At 35.7% G+C, this 25,548-nt stretch overlaps 2 protein-coding genes across 3 annotated transcripts in view; both read left to right on the top strand.

Annotated features, from left to right (window-relative positions):
• The window catches only part of LOC138709137 (transcription initiation factor TFIID subunit 10-like), a 65,574-nt gene that overhangs the window by 461 nt on the left and 39,565 nt on the right, over positions 1-25,548 (top strand). The window lies entirely within an intron of this gene.
• LOC138709136 (chloride intracellular channel protein 4-like) lies at positions 6-25,455 on the top strand. The gene is made up of 3 exons (XM_069839672.1): positions 6-423; positions 16,799-17,016; positions 24,618-25,455. The coding sequence occupies exons 1-3, from the start codon at positions 92-94 to the stop codon at positions 24,851-24,853; spliced, it is 786 nt and encodes a 261-aa protein (XP_069695773.1). The 5' UTR covers positions 6-91; the 3' UTR covers positions 24,854-25,455.

Below are 25,548 nucleotides of genomic sequence, written 5' to 3'. Positions count from 1 at the left end.
TAAGTGGAAGATGCTTAATAAAAGTCGTACTGCGAGATAAAAACATTCCAAATCATCAAGCGTAGAATATTTCATAAACCTTTTTTTAAAAATGCACACAAATAAAGATATAACTTTGTTTGTAAAAGCTGGCAAAGACGAAAAAATTTTAGGGGCTTGCCCTCAGAGTCAGCGTGTTCTAATGATAGCAGAATTGAAAGTTGCAGCGAATGTATTGCCTCAGTTCAAGACTATTCCTGTGAATGTCTCAAGACCACCAGAAACTTTCCGCCGTTTAGGTTTGAGATTAAGAGTTCCAGCTTTATATTTGGGTTCAGAAGATGATCCTGTTGATGTTGCGGATGATATAGTTACTCTTTTGGAAACTCGTTTTCCTGGAGGACTTTTACAACAAGAAGATCCAGAAGCAGAGTTGGCTACAAGGTAAGCTAAAAATTAAGTTACAACATTATTCAGTAGATAGCCTATTAATGTGCATGTACATTTCATATTCTTTGAATTAGATTAGATTGTATTGAAAGAGATTGATCACAACCTTTCACGTGACGTCATTTCATAACTATTACTCTGTCCCCAAACTATTCCCCAATAGCCCAGCCCTGTGTTTCAATGAGGGAAACTTGTTGTCTGATTAGGATTTCATATAAATCACTTAGAGTGGGAACTGCTAGATTCAAGTTGGCCTTCCGATATATGGCCTTAGGTAGGACTTCATAGTCTCACAGTAATCTAGGTGATGCTGTTTCATCATAAGAGTTAATATTATATACAGGATTTATCTTCTAAAATACCAATCTTGTGGAGGTGTCCTTTCAGTATGCAGCTCTGTAAGAAGATTAACAATACATCTTAGTTGGTTTCTCCCTAAATATAGTAGATTTCTTTGTCTGCAGGTTTATGATGCCTCATGCAGTCTTATGTTTTTCAAGACAAACTAGTTTTCATTCTTGGACTCACACCATTAACTACAGTTCCAGAGCCACTGTCTTTCATCCTGGATCCACCTGTAAACGACCATTTCATCATTACAGTCGGGACAATTCAAAAGTAATAATATTTTAATATCCGCCGAGTTAGCTCTGTGGTAGCGCGTCTGCATCCAGACTAGCCAGCCTAGGTTCGATTCCTGTCAGCGTCAGAAATTTTTATGTAAAATTTCTACCTTGGGACCAGAAGAGGTGTCGGTGCACAATTTCTAATAGCTAGATTGTGCACCAATATGCCTGAATTAAATCCCAAATCTCTCCGCAGTGCATATGAAGAAAAGGCATAGCTATGTCACTGTCGATAGTGATCCGTCCATTGGACAGGGACGTTAAGCCTGGCAGGCCCATTGGTACATTTGACAGGAGTACGCTATGTGCCAGCACTGGGTTTCATCTTCTCCCGTCCTTATATTCATCATCTTCTTCACCCATTTCCTATACTGTACTACACTTACACGAACACTCACTCTAGTACATGATAATGTAACTCACCATAGATATACATTATGCACAGTGTGGCCTGCCAAAGTGGTGTGCAACTTGAAAATGAGTCACAGTCCTGCCATCTATCTGCAATATGCGGAACCCGAATCACGCAAATGAAGTGGGTAGGCATTGGATACACACATACACATTTTAATATCTTAATGTGTTGCCAATTTTACCAAGACTAATAAGAGCATTTCATAATGTCCAGTATGTCTTAGGCCTACTTTTAATATTTTTAGAAAATTTTCTTTTTGAATTAATCTACTTAGGCTAAATTAAAAAGAAATAATATGAAATTAGTATTATGGTAAGGAAAAGAAACTTTCAGTATTAAATTAAGCCAACAGAGTGGCCCAGAGTAGAACTTTGGCTCTATAATCTTTTTACCATGAGTTCGAATCTGTGTCGTGACACAATTATTTAATTCTTACCCAAATCTGGCTTTCAGGTAGATGCTCCCTGTGAAGCAGGCTTAAATAATTTCAAGGGAAAAATTGTTCCGGGGCCGGGTATCAATCCCGGGACCCTTCACTTAGTGCACGAATGCTCTACCGACTGAGCTACCCCAGGAACTTATACTACACTGTCACAATTTTTCCCTTTATATCCACACAACTCAAATGGGCTGACAAGACGCCAGAACCCAACTTTGAGTGCACACAATTCTATGTGACTTAAATTGTGGCTTTCTGTTAATGTACCTGCAATAACAAATATACAGGGCGATTCAGAAAGATGGAAACAGTTTTAATTTGCTATATTTCCTGAACTATGTGTTGTATTTTAATTCTGTAAATTACATATGGCTGTGAAACTTGGACTCTCACTCTGAGAGAGGAACATAGGTTAAGGGTATTTGAGAATAAGGTGCTTAGGAAAATATTTGGGGCTAAGCGGGATGAAGTTACAGGAGAATGGAGAAAGTTACACAACACAGAACTACACGCATTGTATTCTTCACCTGACATAATTAGGAACATTAAATCCAGACGTTTGAGATGGGCAGGGCATGTAGCATGTATGGGCGAATCCAGAAATGCATATAGAGTGTTAGTTGGGAGACCGGAGGGAAAAAGACCTTTAGGGAGGCCGAGACGTAGATGGGAGGATAATATTAAAATGGATTTGAGGGAGGTGGGGTATGATGATAGAGACTGGATTAATCTTGCACAGGATAGGGACCGCTGGCGGACTTATGTGAGGGCGGCAATGAACCTTCGGGTTCCTTAAAAGCCATTTGATTGTACATACATGGAAGTTTAAAGATGTTCTACATGCCCGCCTCCAGCTGCACGGACAACATCTAGACGGTAGCTGAATTCGTCCCACACTTGTTGCAGAATGTCTTGCGTCACTGAGTTCACCGCAGCTGTGAGACGGTTTCTTAGCTCATTCAAATTCATGGGAAGAGGTGGTATGTAAACTGCATCTTTTGCGTACCCCCACAAGAAAAAGTCACAGACTGTCAGGTCGGGGAACCTCGGTGGCCAGAACTGAAGTGCCAAATCTGCATTTCCCATGCGGCCTATCCATCGTTGAGGTAGAGATTCATTCAGAAAACGTCGAACATTCAGGTGCCAATGGGGCGGAGCTCCGTCCTGCTGGAAGATGTAATCTCCTTAATCTTCATTCATTTGAGGAGCAAGCCAGTTTTGCAGCATTCTAAGGTATGTTACTCCAGTAACCGTATTTTCGTCAAAAAAGAAAGGTCCATAAACCTTTTTCAACGAAACAGTGCAAAACACATTCAATTTAGGTGTGTCCCGCTCATGTTCCAGTGTCACATGGGGATTTTGTAGCCCCCATATCCGAACGTTATGCCGGTTGACTTTCCCATTTATGTGAAACGTAGCTTCATCATTAAAAATTACACGAGACAGAAACGAATCGTCTTCTTCCATGTTTCGGAGCATAGCATTACAAAATTCTACACGCCGTACCTTATCGTTTGCGCAAAGAGCCTGTAGCAGTTGTAGGTGTTATGGTTTGTACACTAAACGGCGCCTCAGTACACGCCAGACAATTGTTTGCGGTAGCCCAAGTTCCCTACTCTCTCTACGAGTTGATTTCATTGGGCTACATTCAAATGTCGCTCGAATGCGGTCCACGTTCTCCTCCGATACACGCGGTCTACCTGGGCTTTTACCTTTATTCAAAGAGCCAGTTTCGTCGAATTGTTTATTCCAATGATAAATGCTCTCCCTCGTTGGAGATGTAACATTAAACTTACGCCGAATTGCACGCTGCACAGCAGTCACAGACTCGCTTCTACTGAATTCACGAACGTAAAAAATCTTATGTTCCATAGTAGCCATCTCGATTACAACTGACGTGGTACTGTACAGTGCAGCGTATTCGAAACAGCTGATGGTACAGTGCGGTGGGGCACTCTAGTGGTAGTATTCGAAACTTTACACCTTCCTCTTTCAAATATACTCGACAGAATTAAAATACAACACATAGTTCAGGAAATATAGCAAATTAAAAGTGTTCCCATCTTTCTGAATCGCCCTTTATTATGCAAATCTGGCTTTCACGTAGAAGCTCCCTGTGAAGCAGGCTTGAATAATTTCAATTTCATTCATTCTATTTTTTAGCATTAAAACTCATAGAAGAAAGATTATAAAGCCAATGCTCTACTCTGAGCCACTTTGTAGGCTTGCAGACACTCACTGAAGTAAATGTATCTACTACAGGGAGCATTTCAAACTTACTATAGTGGGCAGTTTATTGATATTTTAAACCATTTTCAGCATTGTTACAATACAGAATGTTGGAAAGGAATAACGATAGGCCCTTTATTAGTGCATATCTAGATTGAAACTATGAAGGCATAATCCATTTAGAAACATGTTCTCTTGTGAATGCTGCTCAGACCTTCCCGCACATGCACAAATCTGCTTTTCAGAGACTTTGAAAATTCCAGCTGGCCATTTTTTGAGGGGCAGGGGACCATTGTACATTACTATAAATATGAAAAGGTTGTAGAAATGCAGTAATGAAACAATTGAAATATAAAGACTAGCATAAACGAAATAAATGATGATGAGTGTTGTGTTTAACTAGACAATACAAATACTACTGGGTGGGTACAAAGTCCCGTTACCCCCTATAAATATGTCAAATATACGCACTATTTATATAATTCCAGTCATAATGCAGACATATAGCCACTTTACACTAACTGTGTGTCCTAAGTGTCCAAAGGGCCAGTATGTCCTCCATCATTCTCCTCACACAAAATAATGCGTTGCCAGGTTCAGAGTGACATTCGCCCCAGAATTGCTTGTGTAATATGTTGGAAAGCACGTTACACAGCATCCTTCAATTCATCAATGGTGTCCATACCATTCCTGTACAACACTCTTGAAAGCCCACAATGTATTGTCACAGGTTGTGAGGTCAGGGCAGCAAGGTGGCCAGTCGACAGAAGCTGGTAAGATGGGGGACCCATTATGCCATTTCCGTTCGTGAGTACCTCTATGAGGTGTTTCTACAATGCTGGATTGGCTGTGGATCACCCATCTTACTATCTCCTCTCAACTGGCTACGATCATTGTGTAAGTTTAGTAAACATGCTTTAGAGTACTTAAAAATAGTGCTCTACATTTAATCATACACAATAACAACGGCTGTTGTCATAGCAACCAGTTTTATCATTCAATACTTCGACAGTATATCCAACTATAATCATCAGTTGTCTCATATCACATGCGAATCCGTTTGACCCATTCCCAACAGTGTTGTCACTACTTTATTTAGAACCAACATATAAATAAATGCAAAATGTGACTTAATATGAAAATCATGTTTTTGTTGTACTGGAGATTGGGCTGTTTCACTGATATTTTCTTCTTCAAATTTATAGAATATCTTGAAACTGTGTGCACTGGGTTCACGGAAATTGAACTGGAAGCAATAGTTACAATGTTGTTATCATTCTATTTTGCGACAACAATGTTCTCATTCTTTTCTACTTTATAGGCCCTACTCATATGTTCCACGTGCTGTTTTCGTCATTTCTTTGATTCCTGCAAAGAACACTTTGATGTACGCATTTCTCTAATTGTTCCCATACCCTATATGCCCCTTCTGCGTATCTGAAAGCAGTGGTACTGAAGTGGAAAGATTATCAAAGAATAAGTGATAGGGTAATGCACCCAGATTTATCACTATATCTGCATATTGAAGAATCACACTAGCATCCAAACCCAGATTCATGTTCTCTCCTGAGACACTAGTTGCAGCTCCTTGGTATGGATCTATCCACAATATGTATCAATTTTTAATAGCTCCTGTCCATGTTTTATAGCCATACTACCTTGTAGGCTTTTCCCAGATAAATTGTTTGCATCTATTTTTCCCGAAATAAGGTACCATTGCTTCATCTACAGAATGATTTTCCTCATGGGGAGCATATTCCTGAAATTGTTTGTTCAGATGATCAAATAAGAGCCGTACCTTAGCAAATTTATCAGCTGCATCAATTTCATCATTATTGTATGCGTGGAAATTAGCTGTTATAAATTTGAATCTATCGCAAGACACTGCATTCACAACTAGTGGGTTATGGGTATCCAAGCTATTTTCCCAATACATTTGGCGCCTAGGTAGATCTATTTATCCACTAAGTAGCAGTATTGAGATAAATATTTTCATTTCACTATTGGGAACATCACCAATGAAATTCTTCTGTACTGAATATTGGTTAGTAAATTTAACCAGCTTATCAATAATATCATCATCAAATAATTGAAAGAATAATTGCGATGGAGAAAAGTTTGTTGAGGCCCCGAGTTTAGTGGGCAAAATATTAGTATTTCCCTGCTGTATGCCACTTTCTTCCCAATTGAAATGTATTATTCTTTCTCTTCATCTGTATATCGGTTGCTGAACCACTAGTATTTCTACTGCAATTCTCACCATCGCCTTTACTATATTCATCACCACCATTATGACTTTCGCTATCACAATCATCCATTTCCTCTCCTTGTATGTTGAGGGTTACTTGCGTCTCACAAGCAAACATGTTGATGAGGGCAGATAAAAAAGTTAATTTTTTTTCTTTCACTATGTTAGAAATGTCAAAACAAGTGCTTATACAAATTTTGGCCACTTGACCGCAATTACGAGGGCCGTAAAAAATAAGTTCGCTAGGGGCTATTAACAGAAAGAAAACACAATTTCATTGGAAACATTTATTGGAACAAACACAGCAATTGTTCAGCTACTTTTCAACATATTCCCCACTGGAACTGAGACATATGTCATATCACGGGAATGACAGAGAGGTGCAGATGGCTGTCAAACGCTGGTTCCGATCTCAGGCAGCTGACTTCTACGACACAAGGATACAAAAATTGATCCCGTGGTATGACAAATTTTTCAATTCCAGTGGGGGACATGTTGACAAATAACGCAACAATTGCTGTATCTGTTTCAATAAATCTTTTCATGCAGTTGTGCTTTTCTTATGTAAACGACCCCAGGGAAAGTCACTTTCTGGACGACCTCGTAATTGCGGTCGAGTGGCCAAAATTTGTATAAGCACTTTTTTTGACATTACATGGTGGAAGAAAAAAAAATTAACTCTCTTATCTGCCCCCATCAGAATGTTTGCTTGTCAGCTCGCAACTGACTACCAGGCATATTGTCAATTGTAGGGTTCTTTTCATCAACAGAATCCTCATCCATTATGTTACCACACGCATTTGTTGGTGGTAAAATGGTGATGGAAATGTCATTGCACTTAGGTGTACCAACTTGGTCGTTCTGAATCACTTTTAAAGCTTCATTTAGTGAAAACCTCCTATAATAAAATGAGTACTATCAGTCTCACGAAATGCTCCCTCTTATGACTGACATACTACATGTAGTACACCTAACTTTACCATAATATGACATAACCCTAAATCAAAAATTGAATCTAATTATGAATTATTATATACGAAGTACATCATACGAGTATGCCCTATCAATATCAAAAGCATTATACCTATAGCATGTGATATATACCGACTTCGAGAACAACACAAATATGTTCACAACAGTGACTATGACAGACTGAACATAAGAACAAAAATTGGAGGCAATTTATAACACCTAAGGATAATGGCATCATGGTTGCCAACTATGAAAATCTTACACAACAACGTTAAAAAAAATAAAATGTCTGGTGTCCTATATATAGGATGTCAGTCTTATCTGGGTTAATGACTCCATACCTTAAATGACTTACCCGTACCTTAGTAAGGAAGGTAGGTTAATTTCTCTAATTTAAAACATATAAGTTATTACTCACACAAAAGTTCCTACTCCATAAAATATTGTAATGAGCATTGACAGTACATACCAACATGATCACCAGTACTTTCACTGATGAGTGATGACTTCTGTTATGTGCTGACTAGGTAAGTAATCAGCTTCATAAGGGGGATAAGACATGATAACTAAAAGTTCCCTAGTTTTCTCTCTCTACTCAGAGAACACCTTTATCAAGAGTGGTGTCTCTGGAATAACTTTAACTTGCTTTGACCAATGTACAAGTTGTTACACTACCACTGGGATCATTATAAATTAATGTACCCCAAGTGTTGTTCTCAAGACCTCTGACACTCCCCTTGGCCATGATGGTGTGCTCTTAAAGAAGGAGTTCGATATCCGTATTCCCCTTTTCTTCAGTGTTGAATACATCTTCATGAGCCCAAGGAAGCGATTCCTTTGGGCTGTACTAGATGAATCACAAGAATCTCGCAATTAAGGTCCAGGAGCAGTCACACTCAGTCTTTCATCCTCGCTCTTTTTCACTTTTTTTCTCCTTTTCTTTGTTTTTATTGTAATCTTTGTGGTTTTCTTTTTCTTTGAACAGCTAAAGTCTCCAGATCTTTTGCAGGAAAGGCTTTGCATCCAGTTTTCCCTGAGTTTCCTCTTAGGTTCCTGGTTAATGAGGAAGATGAGCCTTTGTTCTTCAGGTTCCTTGATCATCTCTTCTAATATCTTCCACATATCTACATTTAGTTCTGGTTGAGTGTATACATACTGCTTAGAAACTTCTTCACCTCTTAGGTTCAATTATATTGAGTTCGAAAGATAACCTTCACTGGCTTGGGTAGATCTTTGGCATCAAGTTCCTTCCAGAGTTTTCTTAAGCAATTTTTATTACTGCACAAATTGGCACCAAAATTACCAGAATGAAATTATTATATTATTGTTAGGTACTATATTACTATTGTTAGTATTGTTGTTGTTGTTGAACTCACGGATGATAGCTGATACAGCCGGTAAAGAGGAAGAGATATTCTTAGGGGCACAGGAGCCTTCGATGTGGGGAGTGAAGGGGGTGTTGTCCACAATGAGTAGCGGAATGAAGAGTGTTGTAAGAGAGAAGGCAACAATTGATCGTCACAGATGGAGTGTCCTCAAATACAGGTGAAAAGGCAGGACTGTGGTCCCTACTGAAAGAATTAGCAAGATCAAGCAGTCTGACAAATGCGCAAGACAGTATGCCTCCACCGGCTCCATCCCTTCTGAAAATATGGTGCTGCATACACAGGTCAAATCTAGCATGGAGAAGTGTCTGCATACAATTTTAGAACTGAATATCATGCTTCAGAACCTGTTTTCAATTTGCAGGTTTTTCCACGTGTCTGGACTCAGAATCAGGGAACTGTGCATGATAGCTAAGGAAAGTAATGTTGATTTAGTCACACTTCCTGAAATTTTCGAGGTTCGCTGGACTAAATTTACGTATGCAATGGTGGAGGCAGGCTTTAGTTTTGTACTTCACAAAAAACTGTGCCAATAACTCTTGCTATGGTCACCTGAATTTTCTCTGCGCGGAGAATAACTTGAGATTCTCTAAATTTTTTACTGAAATACTGTCCGTCTTCAGCAGATATCAGAAAGCACTCCAGTCAAATTCTACCAATGTTGTTGACTATGGCTAAATTAACTGAATTCGTGAAGTAAAAAATATCATCTTTGAAGGTTGAACATCGACACTCGCAGAAAGCATTATTGTACTCCCATATGGTTTGAGACAGTTGTAGGATGTTATCTGAATTCCAGATCTGGTTGCAGCTCCAGATAATTGCGACCAAAAAGAAGTAAGGGACACAATCTCTATGTTACTGATACTCAGAAATTTCTTAAGCGACTGTTTCAATCTAGATGAAAGGATGATTGACATTGTGAAGCCATTTTGCGATCTGTTCAAGGATGCAGATATACAGACTGTATTTAATACCATTGGCAGTGATCTCTATCTATCAGAAATAGACCTTGAGTATCAAGATCTTAAGGATTTTCCAAATATACACATTCTTTGTGGCAAAACACTTGCAGAAAAAAGCAAAATATTCTGCCTCTTCAGCGAATTACAAAAATCTAGCAATTCTTTTGCTCAAATCTTTGTGGCTAAGCCTCGCAGTGCTGATACGGAGTGGCTTGTGAGCTTGAAGAACACGGAACATGCCAGAATGAGTACTGAAACCGAAAACCTTTATTTCTTTGTTCAATATAACATGCCATCTCTGGCTGAATGGAATCGTCGGGAAGCAGTACTGTTCTGGCTCTGGAACGACATACCTGCGATCGTGCAAAGCTATCACAACAAGAGTAGGCCTACTTCACTGGCATATTCAGCCATGCCAAGAAACGTCAAGGAGACAGCCCACGGAGGATAATGGCACAAAAACCAAGAAAAAGACATTCTAAGATACTATTGGTCGTTACGAGTTAATTTCTTATACAGTATCAATTTTGATAATTATGCTACAATTGTTTACATTACTTGTACTTTTCTGTTTATATTGTAACTGTGTGTAACGTATACAATGCAAATTTCCATGCATACAAGGCTATTGCTTTCACTTTGTATCTGTTGTTGTCTTTTACCTTTTATTACTGCACAAATTGTGTATGACTGCACACTAAAAAAACTTTGGTTCCTTCAGTGTACATTCACCTAGTTTGTGTCTGTTTAGTTTACTTATCAACCACTGGCTTGATTGCTGGTCATTACATAGGCCTACATAAATCATGATACTGCCCAGCAGACTGAAATTCTTATGAATAACAATGGTTGTCTAGTTTAAGTGGCCCTATCAGTTCCCTTTAGTATAAGCAGCTGAATATTAGATACTGTACATCTTGCATTGCAAACCTCTTGTTTGATTGACTTCTCTGTCTTAAGGAGGCAAGACCATCCATATAAGTACTTGGTCTGTTACTATCCTGTGCCTCTTATGTGCTCTAACTTGACCTGCAGGAAGAGTTGCAGATTTTAATCGGAGTCTCTCTCTTTTGAACTTACTGAAGGTAGGTTACATTTCCAGGTTCCTGGTTGCATGGTAGCTTTCTTTCAGCTGCACTTGACATACTAGGTTTGTTAATTGCATTCCATGTATGTTTGATGACATAAGCTTGATTGATATCAATTGACACAGGTTTGCTGGAACTGCCAGCTGCCTGTGTCAGTACTCCTTCAGTGTGGTTTCTTTATGGATCCAGGAGCTAAAATAATAATAACAATAATAGTTTATTTTCCCTGGCAAAGTGAAGGCCTTCTCTTTCACTCAACCAGGATCAAAGCACATACAGAAAAATGCATACAAGTATTAACTTAAAAAAAAAAAATAATAATAATAATAATAATAATGATAATAAAAATATCATCATCATCATCATCATCATCATCCTGTCAAGCACTAGTTCCAAAAGAACTGTTACGGCCTGAAAAAGCGATTTTCTTGCCCTCTTTTCATAGGTCGACCGAGTGACCGTTTCCCATTTGAACAATACTTCATTATTGCCTTAGGGTACGTGCACGTTGGAGCAACGATAAACGATGAAAGAAACGATCTAGCGATGCTTTGGTATTATCAAAGAATCAAGTGTTCATATCGGAGCAACGAGGATGCTGGAAGCGAACATTTTGATTTATCAGTAGAAGATATTGTATGCATCCACTTAATGAAAGACGATAAATAGGAAATATCAGCTGCTAAGTTCAAGGTTAATATAACTTAAATACGTATAAAATTAAACCCGTTTCTCATCCCAAAGATAGTATAAATTCGTTGTGTTGTGATTGGTTCTTGTGATCACATAACATATGACGAATAAATACACAACTGATCAATTTGCCAATATCTACAATAATTAATTTCATCATCATCATCATCCTTCACGAATTAGGCCTCTGTAGACCTGTTTCGGCCCCATCTAGCAGTCTTCTTAAAGGTCTTCCTGGTCGACGATGTCCTCTAGGTTTAATAATTAATTTAATATGCCAAATTTATAATAAATCGATTAATATTCGGATATATTGATAACCACAGGTAATTATACAGATTAATATTATCTTAATCAGAGATCATATGAACGACAAGAGCGAAGAAAATGGAACTTTTCTTTTTCGTCGCTTTTATCGTGTATCTTCGCTTTTATTGTTACTCCAATATGCACACCTCAATAACAATGCATGCTTAAATTCTCTCTGATATAGCATCGCTGATTCTTTTATCGTTTATCATCGCTCCAACATGTACGTACCCTTAGGGATCCTGGATGAAACCATTCTTGAGATGTGTTCCTTCCAGTTTAAATGACATCTGGAGATATAGTCCAGTATTGAAGACACATTAAGTTCTTGAAGGATGTCTTCATTTTTCTTTCGATCCCATTTAGTGTAGCCAGCTGTTCGGTGCATGAATCTTATCTCGCAAGCTGTTAGTCTGCTTTCATCTTTTGTCCTTATAGTCCACGCTTCACTCCCATAACATAAGACTGGTCGAGCTATTATTTGATAAAGACGAGCACGAGTTGATTTTTGTTCTAATGAAGATTTTAAAACTCTATTAATGATGCCCATTGATTTGTTGAATTTTACAATTTTCTCTGATAAATCCAAATTTTCAACAAAAGAAAATTCATATCCTAAATAATTAAACTCATTAACTCTTTCCAAAATTGTGTTACTTAAACAAATTTTGCTTGGTATTGGGTATTTACCACAAAAGGCCATTATTTTTGTTTTGTTAATGAATATTTCCATTGGATATTTTTGAGCTATTAAATTTAAATTATGCACTGACCATTGCAAATCATCTTCAGATGTTGTTAGTAAAACAAGATCATCTGCAAACATTATTACATCTAATTTTAAATTTCTGTTGATAGTGATATATCCGTGTTTTGTTTCTCTAAAATCTTTCATAATGGCATTCATATAAACATTAAAAAGCAAAGGAGAGAGACCACAGCCTTGTCTGACTCCTGAGTTTATTTCCGTCCAATGGGTTATTTTTTTATTTTATTTTTACTGCAATAAGGTTTGATTTATAAAGGTTATAAATATTATATATGATCTGCTTTGGAATCTGATCCTTTGTCAAAATTTCGAATAACAAACTTCTCTTCACTTTATCAAATGCTTTTATAAAATCAATAAATGCCAAATGTGTTTCTATATTAAATTCTCGATGCTTCTCAATCAAAATTTGCATTGTAAAATATCCATCACAGCATGATTTGCCCTTCCTGAAGCCATTTTGTTCTTCACTAAATATTCTTCATAATATTTACATAATTTATTCTTAATAAATTTTATAACCAGAATTTAACAAACTGATCCCTCTGTAATTGTCACAGTTGGTCCTATCTTCTTTCTTAAATACTGGAATAACTAATGATTTTGATCAATCTTGAGGTGGATTTTCTCCTTGCCATATGATATTTAACAGATTTAAAAATCTTATGAGAAATGACTGACTGGAATGTTTGAATAGGTCAGCAGGTATACCATCTTCACCAGGTGCTTTGTTACTCTTTATATTTTTCAAAACCATTTGAAGTTCTTCTAAAGAAATGGAGTCTCTTTGCAAATCATCTAACTCTTGTATCTGAATGGAGGGACAGTTGTTTGTCCATAAATTTTGATAGTAATTACTCCATTTATCATGGGGGATTATATTTAATCTGGCATTATCTTTGTTTTCACTATTTAAATTTTTCAAAATTTTATATATTGAGGGTTGGAGTCTTGTGACATCATTTTCTAAAAAGGATACAAATTATTCCCAACTTTTTTTATGTGGTACTTTCGGACTTCACGTTTGGCAATGGCTCTTGTGGTATTCTATTTTATCTACCTCTTTCTTTGTACTAATACATTTTAAATATGCTGTCTGTTTTTCTTTTATAATTTTTCTAATTTCATCATAAAATTTCGTAAACCTTTTGTCCGATGCCATTTTCGTTTTTTGCCAAGACTTTCGTTAGCTGCTTGTATTAAAATTATTTTGATATATTTTCATTCCTCTTCTACATCAGAGCTTAAAGTGTTGTTTTTACCAAATTATCTAATCGTCTTTGATATAGCCATTTTATACTAGTGTCTTGACGTAAATTAACTTTAAATGAAAATTCTTCATTCTGGTTTGTCTTCTGGTTTTTTTTATACCAACGTGGTTTCAATCTTACTGGGAAAACTAATAAATAATTGTCAGATTCAATTTCTGGATCTCTAAAAACTCTTGTATCTAATGTAAGGTTGGCTAATTTTGTATTACAAATCACATAATCTATTAGTGTGCTATGCATAGACATTTCGCTAGCCTGTGCTACAAGCATGCTAAACTAGCCCTGCTATCGAGTGATTACTTGTACAGGATTCATATTATATCATATCGCTAACACTGGTTTATGAATACGAAAAACGTTAGTTCGCTGATCATCCACCGGAAGCCTGCGCTAAGAATGTCTATGAATATGGCCCTTATTGATTTCGAACATCTGGCCTCCCATGTAAACTTGTAACTATCTTTATGACCGAAAAATGTATTCATAGCTTTCAGTTTGTTATAAATAAGAAAATCTATTAATCTTACTTCATTATTATTGCATGTCTGTTCTCCGAAAGTTCCTATGGATTGTTCCACTTTATAATTTCCAACTTTTACATTAAAATCTCCTATAAAATAATATAATAATTTTGACTTATTTTATTTAAAATAAATTGTAATTCATTGTAAAATTTATCATTTTCCTCTTCCTTTCCCTCTGCTGGTGCATAAACTCCAATAATGGAAATATATCCTCTCCCCCATCCTAATTTGAATGAGACGTTCATTCCAAAATTTATAATCAAAGATATTGGGTCTAAAGCGTTTATGTGTCATTAACATAATCCCAGCTCGTGCTCTTACTTCTGAAGGTACTCCAGAATAAAACTGAATATAATTTTGGGTTTCTTTTGTTCCTTTTAATTTTTTCTTTGTTTCAGAAACAGCCGCAATATGTATTCCTTTCTTTGCCAAAATGTCGTCTAATTGTTCTTCTTTATAGGCAATTCCCTGAACGTTCCATGTAGCAAATTTAATAAAAAAATTTTTTTTCCATTCATTAGCCTTATTCATTCGTAAGTCATCATCAAAATGATCCGTCTGACTTTTCCTTTTATCAGGCTTGAAAGCAATAGAATGTCCCACCAACTAGTTGCTAGCAAGGAGGTGGTAAGTTCAGTGATGGGATTGCCATCTTTAAGTATCTGGACCTGCTTCAATACTGCATTTCCTCAGTATTAGGTGGAATTGTTATACCACCATGACTCAGTCCCCAGAGCCTCGTTCGTAAAAACAGGTTGCACCACGAGAAGGTGAGGGTGGGAAATGAATAGGAGAGGTTATGTGAGACACATCACTACCCCTTGCAACCCTAATAATAAATATAATAATAATAATAATAATAATAATAATAATAAATAAGTAAAAAAAAGAGAGATTATATGAATATAATCACAAACAGGAAAATACATTCTAGTATACAAGTATTAACTAAAAAAAAAAGGAATTAATACTACATATAAATATAATCACACAATTAAAGGAATAGTACAATTAGTATAATCAGCATGGGTTACATTGAGACAATGACAGTTACCTAGATATTAGTGTTAATTGAAAAAGCAAAGTAATGATTGTTTAAAATAATAATAATGATAATAATAATAATAATAATAATAATAATAATAATAATAATAATAATAATACTTACTGGCTTTTAAGGAACCCGGGGGTTCATTGCCGCCCTCACATAAGCCCCCTATCCTGAGCAAGATTAATCCAGTCTCTATCATCATATCCCACCTCCCTCAGATCCATTTTAATATTATCTCCCCATCTACATCTCGGCCTCCCCAAAGGTCTTTTTTCCTCTGGCCTCCCAACTAACACTCTATATGCATTTCTGGATTCTCCCATACATGCTACATGCCCTGCCCATCTCAAACGTCTGGATTTAATGTTCCTAATTATGTCAGGTGAAGAATACAATGCGTGCAGTTCTGTGTTGTGTAATAATAATAATAATAATAATAATAATAAATTATACCTAAAAAACTAATTCTGTGCATTTAAAATATTTCTAAACAACCTAATTTTAAACGACTCAGGACTAAGACTACCCCTGATTTCCAGTGGCAGCGAATTCCATGAGCATGCCATGGCTATTGAGAAAAAACTTGAGTACAGAGATGTCTGATGACGTGGTATTGATAGCAACAGTTTTGTGCTGTGAACGTGTATTGTGATTATGATGTGAAGCTAGGAGAGTAACTCCCTTATAAGTGTTCATTAATGTTATTTTCTGCTCCATTCCTGTCTCACGAATGTTGGAGAAAATAAGGACACCATTCACAGGGCCTCATTATAGATAGAAGGCTAGTTACAATGAAGGTTTTGCTTCATATGTCGAGAAATTGTCATGGTACAATGTCCGCTAACCTATACAATTCAGCTCTTGACACATTATCTTGCATTCTAACTTGGGTATACCATTATCCACTAAGTCTTCAACTGGAAGTACCTTACTATCATCTCTTTTGGCATGAACATGGGTATAGATTTTGGTGTGTTTGTTAATTGATCCTTTTTACATAACAGTTGAACCTTCTCATTTCACAAATGGGCTTGGGATAACCAATGGTGAAGTTATATTTTTTAAAATAGTAACAGCATCACCTTTAGTTTCTGTCAGACTGCCGCTAATTGTTCTGCTGTACTTAAGGCTTTGTTTTGTCATGTTCATAAAAACAGTTGTTATATTTAGATATGATATGAGAATTTATTAAAAATATAGGAATTCTTAAGATTTCTCATGTCATTACCAAGATCTGGAAGAAAAAGTGAGACTGTATGTCCCGTTCAAAGAATTTCTTGTAGGCCTAACTTTTTATGTCACTAGTTTTATGAAGTTATACATACATTATAATTTGTTACTTAATCGTGAACATTGTTCGTTTGGTACTCATAATTTGTTAACAGGGATTTCTTCTCGCGGTTCTGCTTCTATATCCGTGATGTGTCAAAAGATGCAAGCCATTTGGAGTCTGAGCTTCGGCGTGTGAACCACTACTTAAATACTGTTGCTAGGGACAACAATGGCAACAGTGTATTTTTGTGTGGTCATAAACCATCGTTACTTGATTGTGAAGTGTTACCGAAGCTCCATCAAGTTCGTGTTGCTGCAGCTGGGATAAAAGGTTTGTTTTATTGCAGTAATGTATTGTACTGGACGAAGTTTATAATTTCAATAGGATGGTTTTATCAAAATACTTTTAGTCATTCGTCCTTGAGTGCAAGTGTGAGTGAATGTAAGTTAAAACTAGCATCATCTTTATAAACTTCATACTTAATATTTATCTTTTTACAGTTGCTCATAAAATGATTCTAAATATATTCCAAGTCCCATTTGGAAGCAAGGAGACTATACATGATAAAGTTTCTTAATCCAGAATTATTCGAATTATGCTCCTTAGCACCCCACAGGAATGTATGGTACTATATGCAGTGTTTATTTATTGTTCCTTGTACTAGGACATACTAGGACTGTTTGAAAAGTTCATGGCCTGACATAGAAATAAAATTAGAATTATTTCGAAACAATTTTATCTTCCATCATAATCATATGTAGAAGAATTAATTATATGAGACAGGGAATCGTCCAGATGAGTTAACTGTAGAAGACGAAGCAGCCGTATCAGAAGACGAAAAAGGATTTTCTATTTTAAGAGATGAAGTCGAACTAGTGCTTAAGGAAATGAAGAATGGGAAAGCAACAGGAGTTGATGGACTCCCCATAGAATTAGTGAAATGCTTGAATGAAGACAAAAAGGAAATTCTGTCATTATGTAACGAAATATATGAGGAAGATAAATGGTCTGAAGATTTTACAGAGACAGTGTTGCTGCCAAAACCGAAGAAAAGCAATGCCAAGAAACGTAACGAGTTCAGGACTATCAACCTGATAGCAAAGATTCTCCTGCGAGTACTGAATCGACATTTATATTCTAACAAGATGAAAGGAAGTTGGAAGAAGAGCAGTTTGGCTTCAGAAAAAGAAAAGGTACAAGGGATGCAATTAAACTAACTAATTGTAACCAATTGTATTCTATTAGAATTAGAGTTTGGCTGGGCGGAAGAGAAGGCCTACTGGCCTTAGCTGTGCCAGATTAAATAAATAAATTATTATTATTAGACTACTACGAACAATCGGCTAAAGATACTTCAAGAAGAATGAACAAGTGTATATAGTATTTGTGGACCTAGAAAAGGCGTTTAACAGAGTGGATTGGAACAAACTGATGGGGATCCTGAAGAAAATAGGTATGGATTGAAAGAGAGGAGGCTGTTCAGTAATCTTTATATGAAACGAGTCAAAGTCAGGATAGGAGAAGAAATGTCAAAAGGAAGTGAAATAGGTAAAGGAGTACAGTAAGGATGCCCTTTATCACCTACCCTGTTCAGCATCTACTTGGAGGATTTAGTGAAGTACTATGTTCAGAACATGGGAGGGGTGATAGTAGGAGGAAGAAAAATGAAATGCATAAGAATTGCTGGTGATATGGCGTTGTTAGCAGAAGAGAAGGCGATACTAAGGGATAGTTTGAATGTAGCTTTGCCTAAGGCTTCGCAAATCCTAGTATCACCACTGACAACAGCTTTGTTTGCATCCTGTAGCACTCGTTTTACAAAAGGTATTATATCAAGATGTGCAAAAACAGGGCAAAATCCATTCAAGAATACGTCAAAGAGAGAACAACCTTTCACATTTGTGCGCATTTGTACAGTAAAACTTTATTAAACATTTTTATTGGAGTGAGAAGAAGAAGAAGACTCATCACAAGTGAAAAAAGAATGTATAACTGAAGTTACATTTAATAACATCCGAAATAGAATTTGAAGACTGTATGGGAAAAACGAGTTAAGTGAATTTAGTAAAGCTTCAATCTTTGAGTCCGTAATACAGTACTCATATTTATAAATTCTTGAAGACTGTAGGATTATTTTTAGGAAATCTTAGCTGCTTAAAGTCAAAGATGGCTACTGTATTACATTTCAAACTCAAATCTAGAAAATTTTACGAAATTGACTTACCTTATTCTTCCCATATGATCTTCTTAATAACATGTGATTATTAAAAAAAAAAAAAGTCAGTTATTTTGGACTGCTTGCTTCTAACCATGCCCTCAAATTGTGATGAATGTTCCAAAATTTGTTCACTTACATCATGGTGTGTTACAAAATATTTACCGTTTGTAAAGTATTTACAGCATCATTAAAGAACACAAAATTATTGGAGTCGAGCATGGACAACTTCAAATTTTCACGAATTTCAAAGTGAGTCACATCTTAATAATGAACACATACTGTATTTTTGCTTTCTTACATTTTCACGGCAAACTTAATTTCGAGAAAAATTAATATAGAACATATTAATGACGTTTCGTATTTCTTAAGGTTTAAAATACAACCTATAAACATAGAAAGTGTAGGAATTTTTCTGGGACATCGGGGGGTGGGGGACTAATAAGTGTGAAAAATGCATAAGTGCGAAATGTATAAAAGAAGTTTTACTGTACTTATTTGTAACAGCTTATAAGCTCAGTTGTATTTTCTTAAAATCGGGCTGAATTACATTCACCATGTCCTATTTTATTTGTACACAAGCTGGATTCATTTGACTCCTCAGGCAAATGCATCAGTGATAATTCTAGTTCTCATTTACAAAGACGCATTAACTAGTTTTATTTGTAACAGTTCTCTGGCTCTTTTACAACAGAAATAAACACGTACACATGTGGGTCACAGTGTGTATGTCTTCATTCTTTAAACAAAGTCAAAACAAGAAATGATTCATGCACATGTGTGTGCATCTTTAAAGCACATCCTCATTTACGTCATTTGTTTACTTTATTATTTCAACAAGCTTGTCATGTTCAAAATACTGGACACAGCCATAACTCAGTTATTTTAATATCTCTTACCAAGGAACCGAAGTTCAATCTTTGGCAGGTTCTATTACATTTGTAGCAGGAACAGAGTGACTATAGAGCATGTATTTGTACAATTACTTGAGTTCTCTCCTGACATCCTCATTCTGTCATTACTTAATGACTAACATATTACCTCAGTACAACTTCTGTAGTTTAAAACAACGATTAAATAAAAAAAAATTCTGAATAGCTATTGCAGTTTAAGGGGGTATGTAAATAAAAAAAAAACTCATTGTAGTTGAACCTTCTCATATTATTACTGAAGTTTTTCTTTTTTATTCCTCCTTTTGGCCTCCCAATAGTTACAAAGTACCAGTATTTTTATCTTGCATTTACACTATCCAAATTTAAAATTTCTACCAATTCACCTGAGCTTCGTGTCAATGCAACTATATCAACATTACATCGTGTTGAACTAGGACATGAAGTTATATTTTACATGACCGATGCTCACAGCGAATAAATAACATGCTACCTGTATGTTGTTCTCTGTTATCACCATGAACTTTTCGAAATGAGATTTGTACTTTTTTAAATCATCTCCTGGGCAATATTATCACGAACTTGATGATACATCATTGCTAATAGATTTAGCTTTCTTGGCAGATATCACTTCAAAATTAGACAGATAGATGGATTTATTGAGTAATATTATACATACAGATGTTATATTATCATAATTTTCTCTTAAATCCAATGCACGGGTCTTCTGACCATACATGTTTTGTACCTAAAACAAGTCCTACTTTGTAGATTTCATCCCCCTCACCTATAGTTATATCCACTCTCCAAAAGAACACACAGATTAAAATAAAAATGGCACAAACAAAACACATTATGTAATATATCCTAACTTAAACAGGCATAAAAGTGTATAATTGAGTATCCCTTTGTCAGTTCGCATCACAAACTTCAACAGCTGAAGTTCTAATCTGTCTTCAAAATTAAATGAGTTAAATCTCGAATTGCAAGGAATAGATCGTAATATTTCGGCTATATTAAGTGTTGTTAATACTTACTTACTGTCTTTTGAGGAACCCAGAGGTTCATTGCTGCCCTCACATAAGCCCGCCATTGGTCCCTATCCTGAGCAAGATTAATCCAGTCTCTATCATCATATCCCACCTCCCTCAAATACATTTTAATATTATCTTCCCATCTACGTCTCGGCCTCCCCAAAGGTCTTCTTCCCTCCGGCCTTCCAATTAACACTCTATATGCATTTCTGGATTCGCCCATATGTGCTACATGCCCTGCCCATCTCAAACGTCTGGATTTAATGTTCCTAATTATGTCAGGTGAAGAATACAATGCGTGCAGTTCTGTGTTGTGTAACTTTCTCCATTCTCCTGTAACTTCATCCCTCTTAGCCCCAAATATTTTCCTAAGCACCTTATTCTCAAACACCCTTAACCTATGTTCCTCTCTCAAAGTGAGAGTTCAAGTTTCTCAACCATAAAGAACAACTGGTAATACAACTGTTTTATAAATTCTAACTTTCAGATTTTTTGACAGCAGACTGGATGATGAAAGCTTCTCAACCGAATAATAACAGGCATTTCCCATATTTATTCTGTGCTTAATTTCCTCCCGAGTATAATTTATATTTATTACTGTTGCTCCCAGGTATTTGAATTTTTCCACCTCTTCAAAGGATAAATTTCCAATTTTTATATTTCCATTTCGTGCAATATTGTCGTCACGAGACATAATCATATACTTTGTCTTTTCTGGATTTACTTCCAAACCTATCAAGTGTTGTTAATGCATTTGAAAATAAATTAAAGTTGTGGATTGCCCATTTAAGTAGAAATTCGCCTTCACACTTTCCAAATTTTAAAATATGGCAAAAGATAAAAGATCATGCTTGTCACCATTTACCATTTCTGGGAGCAGCTCTGCTTATAGTACGCCCCAAGTATTTGAAGCTGTCCACTTGCTCTACTGCCTCATTTAGAATTCGCATGTTTACCTTCTTCATTTTTCTTCCAGTGACTATGGTCTTCGTCTTACTTACGTTTATCTTCATCCTATATTGCTCACAGCTGTCATTTAGCTCCAGTAGCATATCCCTTAGTATCACCTTCTCTTCTGCTAACAACGCCATATCACCAGCAATTCTTATGCATTTCATTTTTCTTCCTTCTACTATCACCCCTCCCATGTTCTGAACATAGTTCTTCACTAAATCCTCCAAATAGATGCTGAACAGGGTAGGTGATAAAGGGCATTCTCTCTGTACTCCTTTACCTATTTCACTTCCTTTTGACATTTCTTCTCCTATCCTGACTTTGACTCGTTGTTTCTTATAAAGATTACTGAACAGCCTTCTCTGAAAATGACAAATAAGTCAAATTGGGAGAATTACTAAAATTGAGTAATATATGTATGCATCCATGTCCACAAGTGCAAATTCAGTATAGGTGTGCTATTACAAAACAGCATTTAATGTCATAATTGAAGGAAAATTGAACGAGAAAACATCAAATGTCTTATAAGAAACATTAAATAAACATAAGATTTGATATGCAAAGTAAGTATAACATGGTGACAGTTATATAAAGATTATTATTATTATTATTATTATTATTATTATTATTATTATTATTATTATTATTATTCACAACATAATAGTTTAAAATTACTAGTTATCAAGTATTATCAATATTATTAAATATTTTTGACAGAAAAACAGATGAAATGACAGAAAATGATGGAATAACAGGAATATGGGAGATAAGTGAAAATAATTGAGATCGATAGATTACATAAGGTTAAATAAGTATAAGAAAAAATTAAAGTGCAAGGATCACTTGTAGAATCTATAAAAGCAAAACATTTGAGATGTATACATCTTGATTACACAACTTTTAACACTGTATCACTTCGGAATATGTATGATAAGAACTTTGTGTTAAATTTTAACGTACCTTGTTTACATGTTTCGACCTATTTTCGGTCATCTTCAGAACTGGTCGTTGTTGGTCTTGGCGCCTCTTGTTTCCTGTGTGGGTGCTTTCATAGTGTAGAGTCAAAGAGTGTATGTGTTTTGAAATTGAGTTGTGTGTTGAGAATATCGTTGGGGTGTGTTTTCGTGTGTCTGTATATTTCATATTGTTCTAGTGTGTTGAGGTTCTGGCTTTTTGGTTGGATGTGCAGTATTTCCATGTCTGTGTTGATGTCTCTGTAGGTGTGGTTGGCATTTGTGATGTTTTCTGCATATGTGGTGGTGTTTTGTAATTTTGTTATGGCTGTGATGTGTTCTTTGTAACGTGTTTGAAATGATCTGCCTGTCTGTGCTATGTAGAAGTTGTTGCAGGTGTTACATTTGAGTTTGTATACGCCTGTGTGGTAGTATTTGTTTGTTTCTGTTGTTTGTGTGTTGAGATGTTTTTGTAGAGTGTTATTTGTTCTGTATGCAATGTTGTAGTTTAATGTCTTGAATGAGGTTGCAATTTTATGTGTGTTTTTGTTTTCGTATGTTAGTGTGATGTATTTTTTGTGTTCTTGTGTTTGTGTTGTATTCTTCTGTTTTTTGTGGTTTTGTTTTGTCTTATGTATTATGTTGTCTATTATGTTGGGGTTGTATCCGTTTTCTTGTGCTATGTATTTGATTGTGTTTAGTTCTTCGTTGTAATCCTGTTGGTTCATTGGTATGTTGAGTAGTCTGTGTACCATTTGAGATGGTTTGTTCATATGAAGAGGATGACAGAAGATAGATTGCCAAAGAAGGTGTATGAATTGATTCCAAAGGAAAAATGAAGAGGGGAAGACCAAAATTAACATGGACAAAAGCAGTAATTATAACAGTTAGAGAAAGAGGATTGGAAGTTGGGAGAATAGAGAAGAATGGAGAAAAACTATAGAATCCTAAAATGGACAAGGAAGAGATATTGTAAAAACTTACAATAAATAAATATGACACTTATTCACTTCAGTTTGCATATTGCATTACCTTTGTTATAATACCCTGATTTCAGTTGTCAATTTTTTGACATGATCTTAATTTATATACGGTAATTATACTTTTGATGTATTGTATGTGTGAAAGTACAGTCATTTCTTCCTTAATATTCAAGTTTGGTGCAGAAATAACAGTGCTAGTACAACAAAGAAAAAATAATAAACCCAATTCGAAAGAAATAAAACCAGTAAAGTAAGGAATTACAAATCAAACCAACAAAGACAAAAATAATCTAAAAATAGGAGCAAAATAATAACACAAATAATAATTAGACAATTACAGGGTTAGAAGTGGGCATGTATGGTGATGTGTGTGTGTGTCTCTCTCTTTCCCCCCTCTCTTCTCTCCTTCCCTCTCGGCTACCTGTACTACATTCAGACACTTGATGTTTTGGCTTTCACTTTATTTGTTTGCATGTTGCATAATCTATATTTATCTACTATGCCGTCTCATTATATATTCTAGTTGCAAGAGAAGATATTGTATTTCTTATGAATTGATTTGTATATAGAAACAAGGAAGATTGTAAGAAGGGTAATACTACTATTACTATCACAGTCTAGTATATACAGTCACGAAGCTTGAGTTTTGAGGGTGCTAGGAACAATAGACTGTGCAGGTACTATTTCGCATGTCTATAATGAGGCAATAGTACCAATCCTAGTGGTTAGCAACTATCTATGGATGCATATTTATTACGTATTGAGCTTCGTGACTGTACATATTAGACTGTGATTACTATTTTACATTAGAATAACAATGCCTGACAATGTTCAGTCTATCTTTTCAGCATTTTTATATTGGTATATTTATGAAGTTTCTAATAATACTCGTGCTTTTTCAGGTTATGAGATTCCACCTAGCTTGACTGGATTGTGGCGATACCTTCATGCGGCATATTCTGAACCGGCATTTGTCCGTACTTGTCCATCAGATGCACAGATTTTGCTTCATTGGTTTGAACACATTGGAGAATCACCAGCCAATATTCGGAAGCATCATCAACTGGTGTTGAATGAAAAGACACCTCAATACTCGTTCAGTGTACCTGTGTTTGCGAAACCAGTTATACTGGAGTAAATTGTGTGTCCATAGTAGTATCAGATCGTTGCTTATGTTATAGGTGTAAGCTGGAATATAACAGCCATAATACAATGCTCAACTGGTTCCCGAATAATGCTAAGTGCTGCTACTAGGAGTGCGGTATGTCTCGCATAATTCTATCAGAACACGTGAATAATTTTGACATTCGGAACATTTACAGGACTTATCATTGCTTATTAAATGCTTGGTATATTTCAAGGGTTCTGGTTGTCATTCTTGGTGTTATAAGATATTACATATGAACCAAGGCATTGTTTTCCCTCTAAATGGACTCATATAGCATACAGGAAAGAAACTTAATATACTGGTATCTTATATGTACGCTGTACTCTTTGCACTTATTATGATAAAAGAAATTAACACCAAGGTGTCTTCTTCCATCATCTTGAATTTATTTTCAAGATTGGAGAAGGTTAAGATGGCATAATGTGTTCTTCAAATGTTAAGTGCAGATTATTTATAGTTTCGTAATCGAGATTATGCACTACTTACCAAGAAATGGTCTGGTAAAAAGATTTATTAATTTTTGTAATGATGAAGAAATCCCCCCCTCTCTTTTCCCTTTTTTTTTTTTTTTTTTTTTTTTTTTTTTTTTTTTTTTTTTTTCCCCCTAAGAAAAATTTAAAACCTTCTATTGGACGATATTGCCAAAGATATATTTTTATTATATA

The sequence above is a fragment of the Periplaneta americana genome, chromosome 11 (assembly GCF_040183065.1).
Source record: "Periplaneta americana isolate PAMFEO1 chromosome 11, P.americana_PAMFEO1_priV1, whole genome shotgun sequence".
NCBI classification, from domain to species: domain Eukaryota; kingdom Metazoa; phylum Arthropoda; class Insecta; order Blattodea; family Blattidae; genus Periplaneta; species Periplaneta americana.
Note: the sequence above shows the minus strand (reverse complement) of the source record. Positions and strands in the feature narration are given on the sequence as shown.